This window comes from Phacochoerus africanus, chromosome 4 (genome assembly GCF_016906955.1).
Source record: "Phacochoerus africanus isolate WHEZ1 chromosome 4, ROS_Pafr_v1, whole genome shotgun sequence".
Classification (NCBI taxonomy): domain Eukaryota; kingdom Metazoa; phylum Chordata; class Mammalia; order Artiodactyla; family Suidae; genus Phacochoerus; species Phacochoerus africanus.
Genome location: NC_062547.1, coordinates 12,854,253 through 12,878,950, shown reverse-complemented (window position 1 = coordinate 12,878,950; position 24,698 = coordinate 12,854,253). Strand labels below are relative to the sequence as shown.

The following is a 24,698-nucleotide window of genomic DNA, read 5'->3' as shown; positions in this document are numbered from 1 at the left end:
GCTGACATTTATTTCATCAGTAGATCAGATTTGCCAAACACTGGTCAAAGCTTTATTTTCTTATTTATCTAAAATCCTATGAGATCATTATCAATTTTTTTTTCAAGGATGAAAGGAGGACAAAAAGAATCATCTCTGCAGTCCACATTCAGTATTTCCATTACTCCAAATTATCAGCATCCAAAAGTACAGAGACAAGAGTGCCCACATACCTTGGCAGGAACTCTATCTCTGTTAGAATTCTTAAATCAGTGGAATGGCTTTGTCCCTTAAGGAGCTTTGCAGACTAATTCTGGAATGGCTTGATTCATGATTCTTCCTGATTGATAATGATCTGACATTTTGAAAAAAATGAGACACTTCCTTTGGAAGAAGAGAAACTGGGAACCAGGCCGTGCTGTTTGGCAGAAACAGAGAGGAAGAAGAGACTTGTCAGGCAGCAGATTGTAGAGGTTATAACTGTGCTTTCTCTTCACAGCTCACCTCCAACCCCATTGTGTACACACGCACATCAAAACAACCACAAAGAAAGATGGAGTTGATATTGGGACTCCAGAGGGCTGTGACCTTGGAGATAAGATTCCAGAAAGTACATGAACCTAGGAGCATGTTACATTATTGCAGAATTTAGAAAAAAAATATTTTTAAGTATGTGAGTCAAGTGTTAAGTACAGCATGTAAGTTATATCCTTCACAGTAATATTGTGACTTTGGCATTGAAATTCTCATTACACTAACAAGAAGACTGAGGATCAGAAAGTTGAATTAACTTGCCCAAGGTCTCAAGGGACTGGAGCATTGGTCTGATTTCAAAGCCATGCCCTTAGTACTATACCACTAGGGTTTCTCCAACAAAGTGATGTTTTTCTGGCTCTGCAGTGAGGCTGATATGTTTTCAATTTGGAACCTGTGAGAAGTTTGGAAATGTCTAAGGATCTGAGTTCTAGCTCTGGCTTTGCCTTGTTCCTATGAAATCATGAACTAGTCACTTTACCTCTTTGACTCTTGCATTCTTCTCTTGAAAATGGAATTAATAATATATACTTCCCAGGATCTCTGAAAGATCAAATAAAGTTTGGAAAAAAATGTAAAGTGCTTTACAAATCTTAAAGACTATCATTACTGAAAAGGATCAAGTCAAGCCATGCTCACCTTAAAGAGACTTTTTTTTTTTTTTAAATTTCAGTGGCAACCTGGGATTCATGGCAGAGAATGGCACTGCAGTGACCGAATTCATTCTGATGGGGTTCCAGCTGTGGGATGAGCTGCAGATGGGTCTCTTCCTCGTGTTTCTGGTGCTTTATCTTGTCACCGTGGGAGGCAACCTGGGCATGATAGTGCTGATTCAGAATGACCCTCGCCTCCAGACTCCCATGTATTTCTTCCTCAGCCACCTTTCCTTCTTGGACATTTGCTACTCTTCTGTTATTGTCCCTCAGTTGCTGGAGATCTTGATTACCAGGAAGATGGTCATTGCCTTTGAGCGCTGTGCCACACAGTTCTTCTTTTTCACACTTTGTGCTAGTGCTGAATGTTTCCTTTTAGCTGTGATGGCCTATGACTGCTATGTGGCTGTGTGTAACCCTCTTCTCTATGCCACTGCCATGACACCCCAGACCCGCCTGGGGCTGGTGGCTGGGGCATATGGTGGTGCCATGGTCAATTCCATGATTCGCACTGGGTGTACCTTCTCCATCTCCTTCTGTAAATCCAACCATGTGGACTTCTTCTTTTGTGACCTCCCACCCCTGCTGAAGCTTGCCTGCAGTGAGACCAGACCACGAGAACGAGTAATCTACCTCTTAGCTTTCCTGGTCATTACAACCAGCATTTCAGTGATTCTTGTATCCTACCTATTCATCATTCGTGCTATCCTGAAGATTCGTTCAGCTGATGGCAAAGCCAAGACTTTCTCCACCTGTGCTTCTCACATGACTGCAGTGGCTCTTTTTTTTGGGACGCTCATATTCATATACTTGAAAGGTAACATGGGAAAATCCCTCTGGGAGGACAAGATTGTGTCCGTGTTTTACACTGTGGTTATCCCTATGCTGAACCCAATGATCTACAGCCTGAGAAACAAGGAAGTAAAGGAGGCTCTGAAGAAAGCTCTCAACAGGATGAGGGTTTCCCAAGTAGGGTAAGACTTGAGCTCCATCAGTTCAGATGTTCCTAAAAAGTCATCCTTTGGGCTTTTGGCTTGTCCCCTTAACACATGGACCAGATCTCATAATTACAAAGATGTATTGAGGCCAAAAAATATAGATTTAAATTCCAATAATTTCTTTATTAGTTTGATGAACTTGAGCTGGAAAGTCTATGCCTCAGTTATCATATCAGTAAAAATTGCCTTGTTATGATTAAAGCCAGGATCGAGAGAGAGAGAATGATAAAGGGCTTTATAAGTAATTATATACTATAAAATGTAAAATTTATTTTTATGACCTGTCCTGGGTATTGTTGAATATTTTCTCAGCTGCATATTTTTTTTTCTAAGCTAACATTTGCAGCTTGAATAATTACAAAACTATAGCTTATTGTTTACCCAATAAGGATAGTCACACTCATTAGTTGTGGGTAATGGGGTAGAAATCAGCCTTGATCAAAGAATACTTTCCTCAACATTCGATCGTATATAATTTAGGCATCTGTCATGGGAAATACAAGTAGCTAAGCAGAGGAAGAAAGGTAGAGGAAAAGGAGTTGTGAACTGGGAAATGTTCAAATAGAAAAAGCTAGTTTATTTCCTGAGATAACGTAGAGAACCAAGATTCTGTAGAGTGAAAGGAAGGTGTAATGACTTGCATTAAATATTGAAAAGAGTATGATTTTGATGTAGAGCTGAACTGAGCCCCATCTATAACTTTGGAAATATTTCTTGATCACCAAAGGTCAGAAGCTCTGTTTTATTTCTGAAGTGCTGTTCATGGACTACCTGCCTCAGTTCACTCAAGCTATTTTCTATTCTCCAGTCATGAAAACTGCTACCTACTTCCATCTCCTGTAGGAAATTTATTATCCAAAGACAGATGACCATGAATCTGACCACCTCCTTTTAATGACCTTTACATCTGCTAGAAATATTACTTGGGAAACATCCCCACGGAGATTTCACAATCTTATTAATCAATTTAGCAAATATTTACTGATGATCTACTGTGTATCAGAAATAACACTAGGTTCAGGAATAGAGTAATAACTAAGGTAGACATGGTTGCTCTTTCATGGCGATTAGAACCTGGGGCAGAGATAGATATTGAACCACTACACAGCTAATTGATTATTATTATTATTTTTGTCTTTTTTTTTGCTATTTCTTTGGGCCGCTTCCACGGCATATGGAGGCTCCCAGGCTAGGGGTCTAATCGGAGCTGTAGCCACAGGCCTACGCCAGAGCCACAGCAACGCGGGATCCGAGCCGCATCTGCAACCTACACCACAGCTCACGGCAACACCGGATCCTTAACCTACTGAGCAAGTGCAGGGACGGAACCCGCAACCTCATGGTTCCTAGTCGGATTCGTTAACCACTGCGCCACGACGGGAACTCCTGATTATTATTAGTTTTTTAAATGCAGTTTTTGGATAATGAAGGAAAAGAACCAGCACGGAATATTCTTATCCTGTTTTGTAGGGTTCTGACCTAGTTTGATGTGGTCAAAAAAGACTTCCCTGGGGAGCTGACACTTAAGCTGAGGCTTAGAGGATAAGCACATCGTCGTCATGGGATAGGGACATTATTCCAGATAGAAAGAATTGCAAATGCAAGGCTCTGAGAAACAGGATGCTTTGAGGAACTGAGTGAGACTATACCCTATCAACTTAGAAGTTCCTGAAGACACGACAGCCTAATGAGCGAGAGGCTTAGTGTGAGGTGCAGTTGGTGAATTCAAGATAAACCAGGTCACAGAGAGCCTTGCAGGTTCACTTAGGGACTTGTGGACTTTACTCCAAGAGCAAGGCAGGAAATGGTCATATCTGAATTTTAAGAAGATCCCTTTGGCTGCAGTGTTACAGTGTGATGGGTAGAACGGAGATCCTTTGTTGTGGAGGTGGAGGGAAATGGACCCATTTCATCTAAAAAACAACAAATGGTGTATCCCAGCACGAGGTGCTTGATTGCCACACAATCCCGTATGCTTTATTCTAGAAGACATATCAGGCCATATTCTGTTAGAGGAAGCTAACAGAAAGGTAGATGACCATGCCATTGGTATAGGTCTGATTCTTGGCAAAATGGTGAAATCAGTCATGCTTTTGGAGACTTCCATTTTTTCATGGATATACCGTTCCTTCCCAGAATCGCAGACCTAACTAAGTACTCAGGTGTACACCAGTTGTCCCTTCATCAAAATGGACATCAACTGCTGCCTCTTAAGAGCACATTTTCAGGAACTCCTGCTATATGCCAGGCTGTGTTAATGGGCTGAAGAAATCACCCCTTGCAGAATTTCTTGAATGCATAAGGGCAGGAAAAACCTTCACCTTCAAAAATAAATAAATGTGAAAAATGCTAGGCAGTAAGCGTACCCTTTCAGTGGTGGTGGGAGCTACCTCACACTTCTCCCTCTTCTACTTGGCGAGTGGTAACAAATTTTGTCTACAAAGGAGTGCCCTTGATACCTGTACAGTATTTAATTCATTCATATACAATTGCTTCAGGATGCAGCAAGTGAATAAAAATAAAATGAAATTTGGTATGTTTAGGGGACCATCTTCTGGTGATGGGAGAAGGCACTGGAGGAAATGGCATTCATGCTGAATTTCCACCAATGCATATTGATAAATGAATAAAGACATCCATACATTACCTCATATGAGTCAGGCTCTGCACTACGCATTTTCCCTTATCGCATTGACAGGTCTCATTCTTAAAACAAAATCTGCACAACGTAATTTAGAAATCCTACGATGATTGATTTTATGTGTCAGTGTGACTGGGTCATGGGGTGGTGGATATTTGGCTAAACTTATTTCTGGGGGGAGTCTGTGAGCATGATTCCACATGAGGTAAGCATTTGAGGTAGTGGACTTCGGTAAGAGAGGTTGCCCTCCCCAGTGTTAAGGGCTTGAATAGAACTAAAGGCAGAGGAAGGGGGAATGTGTTCCTCTGCCTGACTGCATGGACTGGAGCATCAGTCGCCTTCTGCACTGGGACTGGGATTGATACCGTCAGCTTCCCTGGTTCTCGAGCCTGGAATTTCACCATCATGGCTCAGTGGTTAATGAACCTGACTAGCATCCATGAGGACATGGGTTCGATCTCTGGTCTCGCTCAGTGGGTTAAGGATCTGGCGTTGCTGTGAGCTGTGGTGCAGGTCACAGATGTGACTCGGATTCTGTGTTGCTCTGACTGTGACGTAGGCTGGTGGCTCAGCTCCAATTAGATCCCTAGCCTGGGAACCTCCATATGCTGCAGCTGTGGCCCTAAAAAGACAAAAGACAAAAGAAAAAAAAAGAAGAAAGAAGCAGGGCAGGGGTCACCAGTATAAGCCACACAGTGGAAGTAACCGTGGTTCCCAGTGACCTGCTATGTAGATGACCACAGAAGTTATTGTCACCAAAGAAACCAATAGCCAGTGTAGCCACCTCCATGAATCCCATGCATATTTCATTTTCAGCCCATAGGTTTTCATGTTCCCAGATGCCAGCAACCTGAGTCCCTCCCACTTTTTTTACACTGCCATTCCCTCCAGCCAGAGCCTGATCTGGACCAGTAGCTCCATGGATGTGTGAGTGCCAAGACCCCACAACTGACCCCATTGCTTTGCATGCATTTGAGACTAACTCTTCCAGCTGTACACTTGCATGCCTACAGCCTGACTGCTATCACTGGCTCCACTGCTGCACATGTGTCCAGGGTCCCCATAGCTGCTTATGGGCCCAGGTCTGGTCCTGACTCCTGTCACTGGCCTGCAGCCTTACACTTAGTCCTACAGCTGTGCATATGCACACCTCCAGCCTGACTCCATTGTGACTGTTCTCCACTGCTCTGCACGGGCCCAGGGCAAGACCCTGCAGCCACAAAGTACATGCCCACAACCAGGGCCTTTTGAAACCAACAGCAAAGGCAATAAATGCAAAAATCAACAAGTGGGCCTACATCAGGGAATGTAATTTGGTACAGCCACTGTGGAAAACAGTATGGAAGTTTCTCCAAAAACTAAAAATAGAACTACTATATGACCCAGAAATTCCACTCCTGCTTATATATTTGGAAAAAACAATAACACTAATTCCAAAAGATACATGCACCCCAGTGTTCATAGCAGCATTTACAACTGCCAAGACATGAAAGCATTCTAAGTGTCCATCAACAGATGAATAGATACAGAAGATGCGGTATGTACACACACACACCACACACACAGAGTGGAATACTATTCAGGCATAAAAAGAACAAAATTTTTGCCGTTTGCAGCAGCATGAATGGACTTGGAAGGCATTATGCTAAGTGAAATAAGTCACACGGAAAAAGAAATACTGTGTGATATCACGTATGGACTCTAAAATTCAACAAATTAGCGAATATAATGAAAAAGAAGCAAACTCACAGATAGAGAACCAAGTAGTGGTTACCATTAGGAAGGTGGGGAGGGGTGAGGGAGTGGGAGGTACAAACTATTAGGTGTAGGATAGGCTCAAGGATGTAGTGTACCTAATGAAACTGACAAGCTTTTGCACAGCAAAGGAAACCAAACAGAAAACAAAAAGACAACTTACAGAATGGGAGAAAATAGTGTCAAATGATGCAACGGACAAGGGCTTAATCTCTAGAACATACAAGTAACTTATACAACTCAACAGCAAAAAAGCCAACAACCCAATGGAAAAATGGGTGAAAGACCTAAATAGACATTTCTCCAAGGAAGATGTACAGATGGCCAACAATCACAGGAAAAAATGCTTAACATCCCTGATTGTTAGAGAAATGCAAATCAAAACTACCACTAGATACCACCTCACACCAGTCAGAATGGCCGTCATCAATAAGTCCACAAATAACAAATAATGGAGGGAATGTGGAGAAAAAGGAACCCTCCTGCACTGTTGGTGGGAATGTAAGCTGGTACAACCACTATGGAGATCAGTATGGAGATACCTTAGAAATCTATACATAGAACTACCATATGACCCAGCAATCCCACTCTTGGGCATATATACGGACAGAACTTTCCTTAAAAAAACACATGCACCTGCATGTTCATTGCAGCACTATTCACAATAGCCAAGACATGGAAACAACTCAAATGTCCATCAACAGATGAATGGATTAGAAAGATGTGGTATGTATACATAATGGAATACTACTCAGCCATAAAAAGAACAAAATAATGCCATTTGCAGCAATGTGGGCGGAACTAGAGACCCTCATTTTGAGTGCGGTAAATCGGAAAGAGAAAGACAAATACCGTATGGTATTACTTCGGGTTAATAGATACAAACTGTTGCCTTTGGAATGGACTAGCAATGAGATCCTGCTGTGTAGCACTGGGAACTATGTCTGGTCACATATGATGGAGCATGATAATGTGAGAAAATAGAATGTGTACTGGGTCATCATGCTGTACAGTAGAAAAAAAATTGTATTGGGGAAATAACTTTTTAAAAATACTAATTTAAAAAAAAGAAAAAAAAGGATGTATTGTACAATATGGGGAATATAACCAATATTTTATAATGACTGTAAATGGAAAATAACCTTTAAAAATTGTATAATAAAATGAAAAACAAATGTGCCTATATCAAACGAAAGAGATTTTGCACAGCAAAAAATAATCAACAGGAGTTCCTGTCATGGCACAGTGGAAATGAATCCGGCTAGGAATCATGAGGTTGCGGGTTTGATCCCTGGCCTCGATCACTGGTTTAAGGATCTGGCGTTGTCCTGAGCAGTGTTGTAGGTTGCAGACACAGCCCGGATCTGGCATTGCTGTGGCTGTGGTGTAGGCCGGCAGCTGCAGTTCCAATTAGACCCCTAGCCTGGGAACCTCCATGTACCATGGGTGCGGCCCTAAAAAGACAAAAGACCAAAAAAAAAAATCAACAAAATGAACAATCAGCCTATGGAATGGGAGAAAATATTTGAAACACTGATAAGGGCTTAATATGAAAAATATTTAGGGAACTCATATGACTCAGTATCAGTAAAAAAATAACCTGATTAAAAATGGGCAGAGGACCTGAAAAGGCATTTTCTCAAAGAAATGGACAATAGGTACATGAAAAGATGCTCTGTATCACTAACCATGAGTGAAATACAAATCCAAACTATGAAAATATATGGCTTCACACCTTAGAATGGCTGCTATCAAAAAGACAAGACATAATAAATGCTGACAAGGAAAGGGATCCTTGTGCCCTGCTGGGGGGAGTGTAAATTGGTACAACCATAATGGAAAACAGTGTGGAAGTTGCTCAAAAAATTAAAAATAGAACTACCACATGATCCAGCAAACCAAAAGGAAATGAAACCAGTATCTTGAAGAGATATTTACACTCCCATATTCCCTGCAGAATTATTCAGAAGAGCCAAGATAGGGAAGCCAGATGAATAGATAAAGAAAAGTAGTAGACACACACACGCAACACACACAAACACACCCGAAGGAATATCATCCAGCTGTAAAGCAAGATGGAAATTCTGCCTTTTGCAACAGCATGAATAAACCTTGACAGCATCGTTCTAAGTGAAATAAATCAGAGAGAGTGTAGATGGGTGATTACCAGGGACTAGGGTTTGGGGTAACGGGGAGATGTTGCATGTCAAGTATATCTCAGTAAAGCTGGCAAAAATAACCTCACCAGTACTTTGTGATTTCCATTTTTTTTTACATATGCCATTATTATTTTTACTGGGATTTTTAGGGACACACCCACAGCATATGGAATTTCCCAGTCAAGGGGTCTCATTGGAACTACAGCTGTGGCCTACACCACAGCCACAGCAGCTCAGGATCCTAGCCACATCTGTGACCTACACCACAGCTCATGGCAATGCCAGATCCCCCACCCACTGGACGAGGTCAGGGATCAAACCTGCATCCTCCTGAATACTAGTTGGGTTTGTTTCAGCTGCCCCACAATGGGAACTCCTACATTATTTTGAAGGCATGAATGTAGGTGTAAAGCAAAATTAACTAGATTATCACATAAGGGCATGAGTCCAGGGTAGAATTATGGTGTAAAACCCACACAACACATAATCTTAGGTCTTTTGGTTCTAGTGTATATTTATATATTTACTTATGTGTATGGGTATGGATATTACCTGGGAGGTTTAACGTTTCAGATAATATCAACAAAACCACAAAAAATTCATTTTTTGTCATCACCACATGCACATGACCACAAGCCAGGACAGGAATATTTCTCAGATTTCTTTTTCTGCCCCACCCCTGCTCACATTCTATTTATTTAACATACAGAGAAGGGAGAATACTGTCATCACCTCATGTAAACCCCACAAGAAGAGGACTGCTCAACCCCCCACCTCGCCACCCCCCATTGAACTCCCATATCTTTGCGGCAGCAATAGGGGAAGAGGGCAAAAAGGGAATGAAGCATTTCGGTGAAAAGGATTTTCTTGGTGATGGAGTTCAAAGGAAGTAAGATAGCTCCAGGTTCTGAATTTCATTTTGCATGATGCTGAATTCAACCCTCCAACAATATTTTCTCCCGACTCTTACTCACACATAGAGTGTGAGGAGAATAAATCACCTGAGAAATAGACATTGAAAGGAAAGTAGGCTGCCTGCTTCCCGTGGTTCATCTTTAGGGTTGTTCATGGAAGCCGAGATGCTTCATGGACATTATAACAATTCATCCTTTAAATCCTACTGAGAAAGAAGGTCTCAGCTGTTTCTTTTAATCTCTTCTTCAAAAACCATGAACTGTTCTGAAAATTGCTGAAAAGGGCATTGTGTCTTTTTCTTTTTCTCAACACATCTTTATCCTTATTTAAAGCATCACAGTGCAAAACGCGCGCGCGCGCACACACACACACACACACACACACACACAAATGACAGCAACAGCAATGACAAAATGCCTTTCCCCCATTTGCAATAGAATGAATAGCTGAACCCTTTCTAATTCTACTTTTGGTCAATTTACTTTTTTGGATTTTTGACCTCCCCCCTGCCACAAACAAAGGTATTGTTAAATATCTACACCTGTTGATCTAAGTTTTCTCTATGGACATAGTTTAAAATATTTTATTCATTAATAGGAACCCCTTTTGTGGCACAGTGGGCTAAGAATCTGACTATAGCTTGTTGGGTCCCTGCGGAGGAGTGGATTCAAATCCTGGCAGGTCGCAGTGGGTTAAAGGGGATCCTGCATTGCTGTAGCTGTGGTGTTGGTTGCGGCTGTGGCTCAAATTCAATCCCTGGCCCTGGAATTTCCATATTCTGCAGGTGTGAAATATATGTATTTTTATTAATTAATAAAGTAACTTTATTGAAGAGCTACTATAGGCCAGGCATTTTTCTAGCAGATTGGGAGCAAGATCTCTGAAGAAAATAGGCAAACAAACAAAACAACAACAAAAAAACCCCTCTGCACTTGTGATGCTTACATCCTAATGAAAGAGATAGAGAGTAAACATTGCATATAACAAACAAATAAATAATGTAGTAAGTAAATAGTATAGTATGTTAAAATGTGTTAAATTCTATGGAAAAATAATGAGACATAGATTTTATAACATGGTGGGTAATTCCTGATGTCCAAGATACCAGAGGAAGAGCTGGAAAATAATTAGTATTCCTTTTCCAGTGCAAAAATAAGCTCAAATATACTCAATGAATAATAACTCTGCATTTCCCTACTCCTCAGCTCCTGGAAACCACTACTGTATTCTCTGCTGCTAAGAGTTTGACTATTTTAGAATCCTCAGGTAAGTGGAATTGTGTAGCATTTTTCCTTCAATTTTCTGGCTTATTTTACTTAGCATAATGTCCTCCAGTTGTCCTATGTGGTGCCAAATGACAGGATATCCATCTTCTAAAGGCTGAAGAATATTCTATTATATGTATGGACTGCATTTTCTTTATTCATTCCCTTTGACGGACATTTAAATTGCTTCCATACTTGGCTTTTGTGAATAATGTCATGAATACAGTATGCAAATATCTGCTCATATCCCTGCTTTTAAAATTTTGTGTATATGCAGAATTAGAACTGCTGGATCATATGGTAAATCTGTTTAAATTTTTGAGACATCACTTACTATTTTGTACAGTGACTGCACCATTTGACATTCCCACCAGCAGAGCACAGGGTACCCATTTTTCCATATCCTCACCAACACTTGTTATTTTCTGTGTTTTTTTTTGTTTTTTGTCTTTTTTGCCATTTCTTGAACCGCTCCTGCGGCATATGGAGGTTCCTGGGCTAGGGGTCTAATCGGAGCTGTAGCCGCCAGCCTACGCCAGAGCCACAGCAACGCAGGATCCGAGCCGCGTCTGCGACCTACACCACAGCTCACGCCAACGCCAGAACCTTGACCCACTGAGCAAGGGCAGGGATCGAACCCGCAACCTCATGGTTCCTAGTCGGATTCGATAACCACTGCGCCACAACGGGAACTCTTTTTTTTTTAAAATATATATCCATTCTAATAGGTGTGAAGTGGTATTTCACCGCGGCCTTGATTTGAATTACTCCAATGATAGGTGAAGGTAATGTTGACCATTTTTCATGAGCTTTTTGGCCATTCGGCTATCTTCCTTGGAGAAATGTCTTTTCAAGACTTTTGCTCACTTTAAAGTTGTCGTTGTTGAGTTGTATGAGTTCTTTATATGTTCTGGATACTAATCCTTTAATGAATACATGATTGCAAATGTTCGTGCTCACTCAGTGTGTTGCCTTTTCACTCTGTTGCTAGTGTCCTTTGATGCACAAAAGTTTTTAATTTTGGTGAAGTCCAGTGTCTCTCTTTTTTTCCTTCTATTTCCTGTCCTCCTGGTGTATATACAAGAAGTCATTGCCAAATTCAACATCTTGAAGCCTTCCTCCTGAGTTTTCTTCTGAGAGTTTTGTAGTTTCAGCTCTTGTGTTTATGTCTTTGATCCATCTTGTGTTAATTTTTGTACATAGTGTAAGGTAAGGTCTACTTTAATTCTTTGGATGAATGTCCAGTTTTCTCAGCACCATTTATTGAAAAGAGGCACTCAACTAAAATTTACTGAAATCCTTAATACTGTAAGAGGAGATAGGGTATAAAAAGTCACAGGATTGTTGGGGAAGGACTCTTGACTCATCTTCAGGCCTACTCTTCTTCCTCCTTGTTGTATTGTTGGCTCCTTCCTATCAATGGGGTATATTGAATCTGTGATGGTTAAATTACTCCAGGTACTGCAGCAAAATAGCAACTGTGCTTAAAAGCTGCTGCATTTAAGTGTTGCATTTTTCACTCTCATAGTTTACCTGGGGGAGGGGATATTCTTCAAGGAGGACAAATCCAAATCTGCTGGAGAGTGAAAGATGGTTTGAAAAACTGTCTTCAGGGAACATTCTTACATAGTTGGTAAGAACGTAAATTGGCACAACTGCTATGGAAAACAGTATGGAGGTTCCTCAGAAAACTAAATATAGAACTACCATATGATCCAGCAATCCCACTCCTGGGCATATATACAGACAAAACTACAATTCAAAAATATACATGCACCCCTATGTTCATAGCAGCACTATTCAAAATAGCCAAGATGTGGAAAAAAACTAAATGTCTATCAACCCATGAATGGATTAAGATGTGGTACATATACATAACGGAATACTACTCAGTCATAAAAAAGAACAGAATAATGCCATTTGCAGCAACATAAATGAAACTGAGATTCTCATATTAAGTGAAGTAAGTCAGAAAGAGGACAAACACCATATGATATCGCTTATATGTGGAATCAAAAATATGGCACAAAGAACCCGTCTACAAAACAGAAACAGACTCATAGACAGAGAATAGACTTGTAGCTGCCAAGGGGGAGAGGGGAGAGGATGGGAGGGACTGCGAATTTGGGGTTTGTAGATGCAATCTATTACATTTAGAATGTATAAGCAATGAGGTCCTACTGTATAGCACAGGGAACTGTATCCAATCTCTAGAGTTAGAACATGATGGAAGATAGTATGAGAAAAAGAATGTGTATATATATATATATGTATATATGTATGTATGTATGTATGGTTGGGTCACTTTGCTGTAAAGCAGAAATTGGCACAACATTGTAAAGCAACTCTACTTGAAAAAAAAATTAAAAAAAACCATCTTCAGCATGAAGATTATTTACATCAGACAAATGACATAAAGTAAAATTCCTCTGTTCATGGCTTGTGGGGGCTTCACAGACTCAGAGTGAGCATTTGATAGTGGGTGTGAGCTGAATACACCGGGGACAGAGATCTGGTGGGTATTATTATAACCATGTGGACATAAGCAGCCTTTGTTGAGAAAATGCACTTCTAGATAAGATGCTAAGTGAATTAATGTCTAGTTCCTATTTCTTTTCTTTTTTCTTTTTTTTCTGCTTTTTAGGGCCACACCTGTGGCATATGGAGGTTCCCAGGCTAGGGGTCGAAATGGAGCTACAGCTGCCGGCTTACATCACAGCCATAGCAACACAGGATCCAAGCCACGTCTGCGACCTACCCCACAGCTCACAGCAACACCAGATCCTTAACCCACTGAGCAAGGCCAGGGATGGAACCTGCATCCTTATGGATCCTAGCTGGGTTCTCTACTGATGAGCCATGACGGGAACTCCTAGTTTTATTTCTTTACATTGCATGGAACAACCCTGGACCACCAGCACAAATGTCTTGGTTCTGATGTCACTCAGTTCTGCCAAGATCTCCAGGTGCTTACATTTCTTTTCCAGGTAGCATCATTATGTCCTGTGGGTGAGGGTACTGGGGTAGAAAAAACTCCTAGGCAGTTTAGACTTCATTTTTGTCAGGAACCTTGGCAGGTATGGCATGGAGTTAACCGGACCCTTGTTGTATTTCCCGGGAGATCTAAGAAAACCAAGATAAGCTGTGTCGAAATCCTCTATACCAGGAGTATGGCAGTTTTTAGTCCTAGAAATTATAAATTGAGTAGACTGAAGATGGTTGGTCTGAGGATCAAGGGAGGTACAGGTGTGAGCTGGTTCTGGAGCTATGATATGATGGGGGAGATGCTGGGTGAGAGGATAACAAATAGGAATAATTAAAATTGTAGAAGAAGGACATTTAAAGTGAGTGCATCACTGAATTCTCTGCCAAGGGGTAGTTTGGGTATGCAGTGAATGAGAATGCCAGCTTCCCCACGTGTTGACAGAACCAGGGAGTGTCAATTTTGAAAAATCATGGCCAATATTTACTGGGAAAATATCTCATTATTTTAATTTGTATTTCTTTCATTATTAATGAGGTTCAGGATTGTCTTATTTGTTTGCATCCTTTATGTTTCTTTTATACATTTTTTATGAGCTTTGTCGACTGATTTGTAAGAGTAATTGTACATGGTGGAAATCAGTCCTTTTCCATCATTTGGGTTGCAAATATTTTCCCAAGTTCATCTTTTGAGTTTGTTTATGGTACTTTTGGCCTCCAAAAATTTTAAAATTTGATGCACCTAGCATTCTCTGTTTTTTTTTTTTCCTGTGTAGCTTTAAAGTTTCCTGTTGTGATTAGAAAGACTTCTCTAAGAAAATCAAGTTATTCATTTTTGTTTTCCTTGAGAATTGTGAATGTTTTCACGTCTAAAATCTTGGATGCATCTAGAATTTTATTTTGCATCTAGAATTTATTTCCCAGTGCAAGGTTACATTTCTTTGGGAGATGGCAGAGCAACACTCTCTCCCCACTGGAATGTGAGCCTCAGAAAGGCAGGCACTGAGCCTCTGCTGCTTTCCAGTGTGATGCCAGCTCTTGGCACTGTGCCTGGCACCTGGTAAGGGTTTAGCAAAGACTACTTTAATTAGTCCATGAATGACATTCTAGAGACGATAAAGGGATGAGTGGAATGTCTCAGGAGGAAACCTTCGTTTTTGGATGTTATGCTTTAAAAGGAATAAACACCTGGTGGCCCATGTCCAAAATATAAAAAAAGCAAGATGGCGAAGGGACTAGAAATCATGATAGAGAAAAAACTGGGGAGGCTTACTTTGGAGAAACCTCACAGGAAGAGAATCTCTTTCTTTGTCTAGTGTTGAGGAGATGGGGGAGGGCCAGTGGTGGGTGCTGGGTTTCCAGAGTTTAAGGAAGAGCTCTGGAATGACCTGCTCGAAGAGGGAATGTTGCATTTGGAGGTGGTGAACTCCTTTTCCCTAGGATGTTCAAGTGTGCGCTTGTGGGATTCTTGGGGATTGCTGCAGAAGATTCAAACATCAAGCAACTGAATGATATGGGCTGAAAATAATTCAATAGAGATGAGTCAAGAACGGTGAATAGGAGATGCCCTGTCTTGCCTAAAGTGCAACCACCTCTTAGCTCTAACCAAGTGTTACCTTATGATGCAAAAAATTGCCTTTTTTTTTTTCTCGAAAGATTGAAACTCAATTTTTTTAAATGGGAAGTTTCTTGGTTTTTTTTTTTTTAAATGTAGTTGATTTCCAATGTTGTGCCAATTTCTGCTGTACAGCAAAGTGACCCAGAAAAATTTCCTGCATTTTAAAACCCTTCCTAGGCCAAATAAAACATATCAGAATGATTTCTCTTGTGGTTCACCCGTATGCAGCTGCTGTCTTAGATGAAAGGGGAATTATATATAGATAGTGGCACATTTTCTGGCCTAGATGACCTCGCAAAACTTTTCTACTCTTGGTGCTCTGATTTCCTGAGCTATATAAATGTGAGAGATTATTAATGGGGTCACTATATCACTAGAATATGCATCAACATATGGGAAAAGAAGATCAGATGGAGGAAGAATTAGGATTTGATGGAGGGAAGAGGGTCTCTGGAATTAGTCTGCTATGTATTACCTATCATCATTTTATGGAAATAAATGTTAATTTATTACTCTTTTATTATAGAGTGTAAGTTACATAAGTAAGGTTTAAGGGGAGAGAAAGGGGCAACGGAGAGAAAGAGACAGAGACATAGAGAGAGAGAGAGAGAGAAAGGGGAGGGGTGGGGAAGGGAAGGAGAATGGAGGAAGGAAATCATTTTTTTAAAAAAAGTAAATTTTATTGGAGTATAGGTGATTTAAAAATGTTGTATTAGTTTCAGGTACACAGCAAAGTGAATCAGCCATACCTATACATGTATATCCATTCTTTTTCAGATTTTTTCGGCATATAGTCTATCACAGAGTATTGAATAGATTTCCCTGAGCTATATAGTAGGTCCTTGCTACTGATGGATTTTGTATGTAGTAGTGTGTATATGCCAATCCCAACCTCTCACTCCATCCCTCCCCTCAATATTTACCCTTTGGTAATGAAAAGTTTGGTTTCAAAATCTTTGAGTCTGTTTCTGTTTTGTGGATAAGTTCTTTTGCATCATTTTTATTAGATTCCACATATGAGTGATCTCATATGATATTTGTTTTTCACTGTCTAACTTAGTATAATAATCTCCAGGTCCATCTACGTTGCTGCAAATGGCATTATTTCATTCTTTTTTATGGCTTAGTAATATTCCATTGTATATATATGCTACATCTTTATTCAATCATTTGTCAATGGACATTAAATTTGCTTCCATGTCTTGGCTATTGTAAATAGTGCTTCCACGAACAATGGGGTGCATATATATTTTTGAATTATGGTTTTCTTAAGATAGATGCCCCGGAGTAGGATTGTTGGATCATATGGTAGTTCCATATTTAGTTTTTTAAGGTACCTCCACACTGCTCTTGACAGTGCTTGCATCAACTGACATTCCCACCAGCAATATAAGAAGGTTTCCTTTTCTCCATGCCCTTTCCAGCATTTGTTGTTTGTAGATTTTTGATGATAGCCATTCTGACCGGTATGAGGTGATATCTCATTGTAGTTTTTATTTGCATTTCTCTAATAATTAGTGATGTTGAACATCTTTTCATGTGTTTTTTGGCTATCTGTATGTCTTCTTTAGAGATACGTCTATTTAGATCTGACCATTTTTTGATTTTTTGACTTTGTTTTTTTTAGATATAAAGCTGTATAAGATATTTGTATGTTTTGGAGATTAATCCCTTGTCAATCACTTTTGCATTTGTAAAGATTTTTCTTCCACTCTATGGATTTTTTCATTTTTTATAATGGTTTAATTTACTGTGCAAAAATTTTAAGTTTAGTTAGGTCTTTTTTGTTTATTTTTGTTTTTATTTTCATTACTGTGGGAGGTGGATCCAAAAATATATGACTGTGGTTTATGACAAAGAGTGTTCTGTCTTTATTTTCCTCTAAGAGTTTTATTGTATCCAGCCTTACATTTGGGTCTTTAATTCATTTTGAGTTTATTTTTGTGTATAGTGTGAGAGAATGTTCTCATTTCATTCTTTTACATGTAGTTATCCAGTTTTCCCAGCACCATGTATTGAAGAGGCTGTCTTTTCTCCATTGTATATTCTTGGCTCCTTTGACATATATTAAATTGCCATAGATGTGTGGGTTTATTTCTGGGCTTTCTATCCTGTTCCCTTCATCTATATTTCTGTTTTTGTGCCAGTCTCATACTGTTTTGATGACAGTAGCTTTGTAGTACAGTCTTAAGCCAGGGAATCTGCTTCTTTCAGCTCTGTTTTTCTTTCTCAGTATTAATAGGGTCTTTTGCATTTCCATACAAATTCAAATTTTTTTTTTTTGGTTCTAGTTCTTTGAAAAAAAATGCCATTGGTTGTTTGGTAGGAGTTGCACTGAATCTGTAGACTGCCTTGTGTAGTACAGTTATTTTGACAATGTTGATTCTTATAAACCAAAACCTTGGTATATCTGTTTGTGTCATCTTTGATTTCCTTCATCAGCATCTTAGAGTTTATAGAGTATAGATATTTTGCCTCTTTAGGTGGACTTATTCCTAGGTATTTTATTCTCTTCAGTGTGCTGGTAAGTGGAATCATTTCCTTAATTTATCTCTCTGATATTTTATTGTTAGTGTATAGGCATGCAAGAAATTTCTGTGTATTAATTTTATATCCTGAAAATTTACTGAATTCATTGATAAGCCCTAGTAGTTTTCTGGTATTATCTTTAGGATTTTCTAAGTATAGTATCATATAATCTGCCAAAAACAACAGTTTTACTTCTTTTCCAATTTGGATTCCTTTTGTTTCCTTTTCCTCTCTGATTGCTGTGGCTAGGATTTCCAAAACTGTGTTGAATAACAATGGTGAGACACTGATGACATCCTATGTTGTTCTTGATCTTAGTGGAACTTCTTTTAGATTTTCACCATTGACAAAGATGTTAACTGTGTGTGGGTTTGTCCTATATAGCCATTATGTTGAGGTAGGTTCCCTCTATGCCCACTTTCTGGAGGTTTTGTTTTTTTTTTTTTTATCAAAAATAGGTGTTGAATTTTGTCATAAGCTTTATTCTGCATTTATTGAGATGATAATAATCTTCAACTGGTTAATGTGGTGTATCGTATTGACTGATTTGTGTATATTGAAGAATCCTTGCATCCCTGGTGTAAATCTCACTTGGTCATGGTATGTGTTTTTTTTTAATGTATTGTTGGATTTGATTTGCTAATATTTTGTTGAGGATTTTTGCATCTATATTCATCAATGATATTGGTCTGTAATTTTTCTGTTTTTATGTCTTTGTCTGGTTTTGGTATCAGGGAGATAGTGGCTTGTGAAATGAGCTTGGGAGTATTCCTTCCTCTGTAATTAGTTGCTTGTAGCACTCTTTTAAGATCCTTTATATTTCTGGTGTCGTTGTAATTTCTTCTTTTTCATTTCTAATTTTATTGATTTCGGCCCTCTACCTTTTTTTCTTGAGAGTCTGGCTAAAGGTTTTCAATTTTGTTTTCTTTTCAAAGAACCAGCTTTTAGTTTCATTGATCTTTATTGTTTTCTTCATCTCTATCTCATTTGCTTGTGCCCTGATCTTATGATTTCTTTGCTTTTACTAACGAGATTTTGTTTGTTCTTCTTTATCTAGTCACTTTAGGTGTAAGATTACATTGTTTATTTGGGGTTTTTCTTGTTTCCTTTAGGTTGGATTTTATTGCTGTAAACTTTCCTCTTAGAAATGCTTTTGCTCACCCCATAGGTTGTGGATTGTTGGGTCCTCATTGTCATTTGTCTTTAGGTATTTTTTGATTTCCTCTTTAAGTTCCTCAGTGATCCATTGGTTGTTTGGTAGCATATTGTTTAGCCTCCACATGTTTCTGTTTTTCACAAATTTTTTTCTTGTGGTTGATTTCTAGTCTCATAGCATCATGGTTGGAAAAAATGCTTGATATGATTTTAATTTTGGAAGGAAAGCAATTTTGGACTGAAACTCTGATATCTGAAAAAGGAAAATTAAGAGTTTGAGGTCTCAACTCTGAGCCCAGTGTCCTGGGAACATGAGGTATTTTGCAGACTGCATCATTCATTCACAAGATATTGTGTTTGGCTTAGCCATAAAAAACCAGTGCTATGGATTTTTTTGTTCCGTGATGAAGCTGAGAGAGTCTAAAAGGGATGGAAATTGTTACTGCTTCCCAACCAACATGATTTCATTGCATCTTTTTTTAATGGCCGCACCCACTGCATATGGAATTTCCCAGGCTAGCAGTCAAATCAGAGCTGTAGCTGCCAGCCTATACTATGGCCACAGCAACACTGAATCCTTAAGCCACTGAGCAAGGCCAGGGATTGAGCCTGGCCTCGTGGATACTAGTTGGGTTCATTACCACTGAGCCATGATGGGAACTCCTCATTGCATCTTTTCATCCCTTATTTGGACATTGGCTGAATGCACAGTCAAGGAGAGCAGACTTTTCTTCACATGGCACCTGTGGCCTGAAAGAGGATTTCCTCACTGGATCTCCAACCATCTTCCCTTCTTCTTTTAGGGAAGTTAGAATGTTCTCCCAGCTCCATCTAGTATGTGGTCTCGACTCCATCCTGTGGTGACCCACAGCTGTGTATGGTGACAAGAAAGATGCTGACAGGGGCCTTCTCATAGCCCCTCAGCTTTGATGGCTCTATCACACACCATCTGTCGGATTCCTTCTCTAAATCCTGGGCACTCTTTTTCCAGTGACTTGCTTTATAACTTGGCAGGCTGGGAAGATAGAGCATTAGGAATAGTCTTCAATCAAAGGGTGACAGGAGTTGTGAGCAAATTCCCAGACTCTTTGATCCTGGGAAGGGCCAAGTGCTCCATGCTCTCTCCCTGAGGGCCTCTTGGGTCTGAGCCTCGGTTAACAATATCAGGAAGCTGCTGGTTAACAATGGTCTGTTCTGACTTCCTTCCTTTCTCTATTTCATGTCCCCATTTCTCCACCTGGACTTCCTGAAACCACCTCCCTCACAAACCACTTGCTCTCAAACCCCTGACCCAGGGTCTGATGGTGGGGAAACACAATCTACAATCAAGGAGAGAGGCCTGGGCCAGATCCTCCCCTCAGAGCCTTTAGAAGGAGCCATCCCTGGTGACACATTTCTCTCTGCCCAAATTGGTGTAGAAGTGCCATGATATGGGGACAGTTGCACACCTCCACATTTTTGTCCCACTTGCTATGTCATAGTGCCTGAAATCCTCACAGGAGTACTTGCCCCCTTGAGTAAAGCCATAAGAGGTTTGGCTAACCTTCACTGGTTTTCAAGAGAGAATAAAATTTTTAGCCAATAAATCTTGACATGCAAACATAAAACATTTAGCTATTGATACCTTTATATGGTCTCTAAGGAGGATAGGAAGCCATTAGCAAACCAAACAGAGGAACAAGAAGGTTTTGATAAGTGTGGTGGTGATTGCTAGGGGAACATCATGAATAACAGAGATCTTGGTATTTCAGAAGGGAAAGACTAAGGATTTGTTGAGGCAGGGTAGGGTGGGGTCTTTAGAAATTGCTGAATATTTGGAGGGGACTTACACAAGGGACTTCAGGTTTGGGAAATTGCTGAATATTTGGGGGGACTTACACAAGACACCTGAAAGGGCACTGAAGTCTGTCTACTGGCTCCCAAAGCACCCCACATTATCAGCCTCTCTAGGCTCTTGCTCAGGGTGGTCCTGGTTTTGTATTATCATTCCTTTTTACTATTTGTTCATTGAAGTTTTATCAAGCAATATGTAACTCAACTGTTACTTGGTCTAAGAAACCTTTTCTGCCATTTGTTCCCCCCCCCCAAATATACTCCTCTGTGCTGCTCCATTCCTCCCACTCAAGAGATTCCATTCAGTCTGTCTAGTCTGTGGGATCCTGCCCTTTCCTTCCAATCTTCCCATTTTCATGGTCTCCTTCCACTGCAGCTTGACTAGAGTCTGCCAGTTGCTCAATAGGACTAACTACTTCCTTCTCTCCCTGTGTCTCCATGGTTCTCTGTTCCTTCCACTGTCTTGGCCCATATCACATTCCATTGTGTTATTTATTTATTTATTTATTTGGGCTGCATCCATGGCATATGGAAGCTCCCAGGCTAGGGGTCTAATCAGAGCTACAGCTGCCAGCCTATGCCACAGCCACAGCAATGCCAGAGCCAAGCTGCATCTGTGACCTACACCACAGCTCATGGCAATGCCGGATCCTTAACCCACTGAGTGAGGCCAGGTATCAAACCCGCAACCTCATGGTTCCTAGTCAGATTCATTTCTGCTGCTACACCACAGGATCTCTATCCATTGTATTTTTAAAACATGTGCCTGTCTCATGACTGGACTGATTTTCTTCTCTTAATACAATCTCTGCATGAAGTAATAACATTGTTAACATATTTATTAACTGCATTAAGTCAGTTTTGCTTTTTCTACACTTCCATAGGAAGTTCTACCAGCCTCTGTGCCCCTGTGACATCCTGACCTATTTCTTTCTTTCATTTTTTTTTTCTTGCTGCCCCATAGCATGTGGAGTTCCTGGGACCAGGGATCAGATACAAGCTGCAGTTGTGACTGCAATATCAGATCCCTTAACCCACTGTGCCAGGCCGTGTATCAAACTTGCAACCTGACACTGAAGACATGACACTGGTCCCACTGTACCACAGTGGAAACTCCTGGCTATTTCTTGAAGGAACTATTTGAGCAGTATGTATAACTTGTGTGTTCAACCGAATGAATATTTATTGAGGTCCTTCTAGATATGAAGGAGTCTGTCTTATGGTTGTATCAGCAGCACATATACTAAATAGGAAGGGGTTGGCCCTTAGACATGTTCCAATGACTTCTTGAGGGAGAGCTTTTTATTCACAATATCAAATACTCATCTGTAATCCCCAGTGGCTCTTAATTTCAGGGGTTTTTTGTACTAAGACTTTGATAACTTGTTGATAGTTATGTGCCTTCATCTCAGGAAAACAGGCACATACTTATGCAGTCAAAATTGTACAACCAAGAGCATAAAGAAAGTTGAATCTGATGTTTGTTTAGGGGAAAATATTCTCTCTACTTAGGGTTCATTTTATTTAATCATCTTAGTTGCAGGACTAGCTAAGGGTGAGTTCCTCTAAGTCCTCTGGACTCTTCATATTTTATTATAACACAGTTTTAATTTTTCCATATAGTAAGATCTGATATGGGTATTGGATATAGCTATGAACTGAATTTATTCCTCCAAGTTCATATGTTGAAGTCCTAATCCCCAATGCAATTGTATTTGGGGTAAGGAAATTAAAGTGAAGCCATAAAGATGGGGCCCTAACCTGATAGAATCAGCATCCTTATAAGAAGAGACACCAGAGAGCTTCTCTCTCCACCATACGAAGACACAAGTAAATATAATCTATGTCTGTATATGTAATATATATTATATGTATAATAATACACACACATATATAATACACATATAGTATACAACACATTATGTAGTAAGTATATATAATATACATTATGTAATATATATGTACATAATATATAATATATTACATAATATATACAGATATACCATCTGACTTGAGTTATTTTGAGGCCCTTTTGCAAGAATTTGACATTGAAACTATGGAAGACCGGTTATGCTAAGGGCTGAACTTGTAGTATTGGGAGCTGTGGCTGCCTGTATTCTGCCATGCGGGCTGAGTTGTGAATGAAACAATTCTTCAAAGGTAGAAAAATAGGAAGTTGATGTGTGCAGAGAGAAGCAGGGATGCAGGATGGAGAGGAAACACTGCCTGATAATTCATAGCTCTTCTCGGAGACTGCTCCCTGAGTTTGGCTGCATTCTTGCCAGTGGGTTCTGTGAGAAAACCCTCAGTCCTTATAATCAATCCTTTAAAAAGAAGCTTCTATTCACATAAGTTGGTTTCTGATACTTGCATCCAAATAACTAATACAAAAATTCAGAGAATCAGGAGTAACATGTGTGAAATCAGACTTTCAGAAAAAATGTGGTGTCATCTGAGTTAACGAGGGGACAATAGGGACGTCTCCATCCTAGAAAGAAACAAACATTTCTTGGTATGTGTTGGCAAAATAACTGTCATCTTTTGGGACTCAAACCATGTGTCCATGGAAATGGAGGGGTCTTGATGTCCACACATCAGGACATTAGCATATTGGTTGCTCCTTGTGGCCTTTGATAGAGAGCAACAAATACAGACACCCCACGTGAGAAAATGCAGAATCCACATAGCTGATAGTACAAAAGTGCAGATCAAAAAATTCATCATTAGACCGGAAATAACTTGGAGGAATTGAGAAATCTTTAACAGATCCCGTTCCCCCCACCTAAGCCTGTCATAAATCTTTCGTAGGCAGCAAGGTGGGAGCCAATTCATACAGAGCCTCATGGACTTTGGATTCCTACATGGATTGTTCAGTTCCTACATGGAACTCTTTGATTCATATCCTGGAGACCCAAGAGAAAAAAAGAGTCCTTGAGTAAATCTCCTAACAGTTATTGCAACCCTCTTTGTAACCGGGTAACATGCTAACATGCCATTACTGTCATCAGCTACCAGTAATGAGAAGTCATAAGAGGTAAAAATGTCCCAACCTCTTCGAGCAAAATCACCTTTCATCTTTTAGAAATATGATATTTTGTTTGAATGTGTTTTGTGTAATGATACATACAAAGAGTGTCATTCTAATAGTGGGTTGTCAGGGTGGTAAGACTCAGCTCTCTAACTCGCAACTGTAGTAAGGAGGTGGTTAGTGAATACATGCTATTAAAATTGTTTCAGATGTAGGGAATGGGCGGAAACCTTGCATTAAGGAAGCACTTGATGCCAACCTCTGGTAGTGGGGAAAGGACCTCCTTGGGTCTTTGTGAAAGCTAGAGCACTAAAATGAAGGGTGATTTTATTTTCTGGCATGGTGAGGAGGCAGAAAAGGCAAAGGAGTCAGAAAAATATTCGCAGTGCCAGCTGGTAGTACTAAGAAGGTAATTTAATACTTTCTATTTTTTTTTTCTGGAGCAGATGATACGAGAAGAATGAAATAATAATTTCTGTACTTTGAGTGCTTCCCACACACCAGGAGAGATTTAATGACATCTCTATAAGGTTGGTGGGTGTCAGGCAAATGACCATGTGTATGTAGCTTTCCATCCTTCCCACTCCGCCTTCTGCCTGTTACTGCTTCAGCAGAATGGGGACAGTCACAAAATCTCTGTACGTCACAGAGACT

At 39.9% G+C, this 24,698-nt stretch overlaps 1 protein-coding gene across 1 annotated transcript; it reads left to right on the top strand.

Moving 5' to 3' along the window:
* Positions 1-1,202: 1,202 nt before the first annotated feature.
* Positions 1,203-2,144, top strand: LOC125124427 (olfactory receptor 9I1-like). Its single transcript, XM_047774535.1, has one exon. It carries the CDS (start codon positions 1,203-1,205, stop codon positions 2,142-2,144), a length of 942 nt encoding a protein of 313 aa, XP_047630491.1.
* Positions 2,145-24,698: the final 22,554 nt, after the last annotated feature.

Bases quoted from the DNA above. Each gene is read 5' to 3' on its own strand.
- LOC125124427 (XM_047774535.1), top strand. From the start codon at position 1,203: ATGGCAGAGAATGGCACTGCAGTGACCGAATTCATTCTGATGGGGTTC.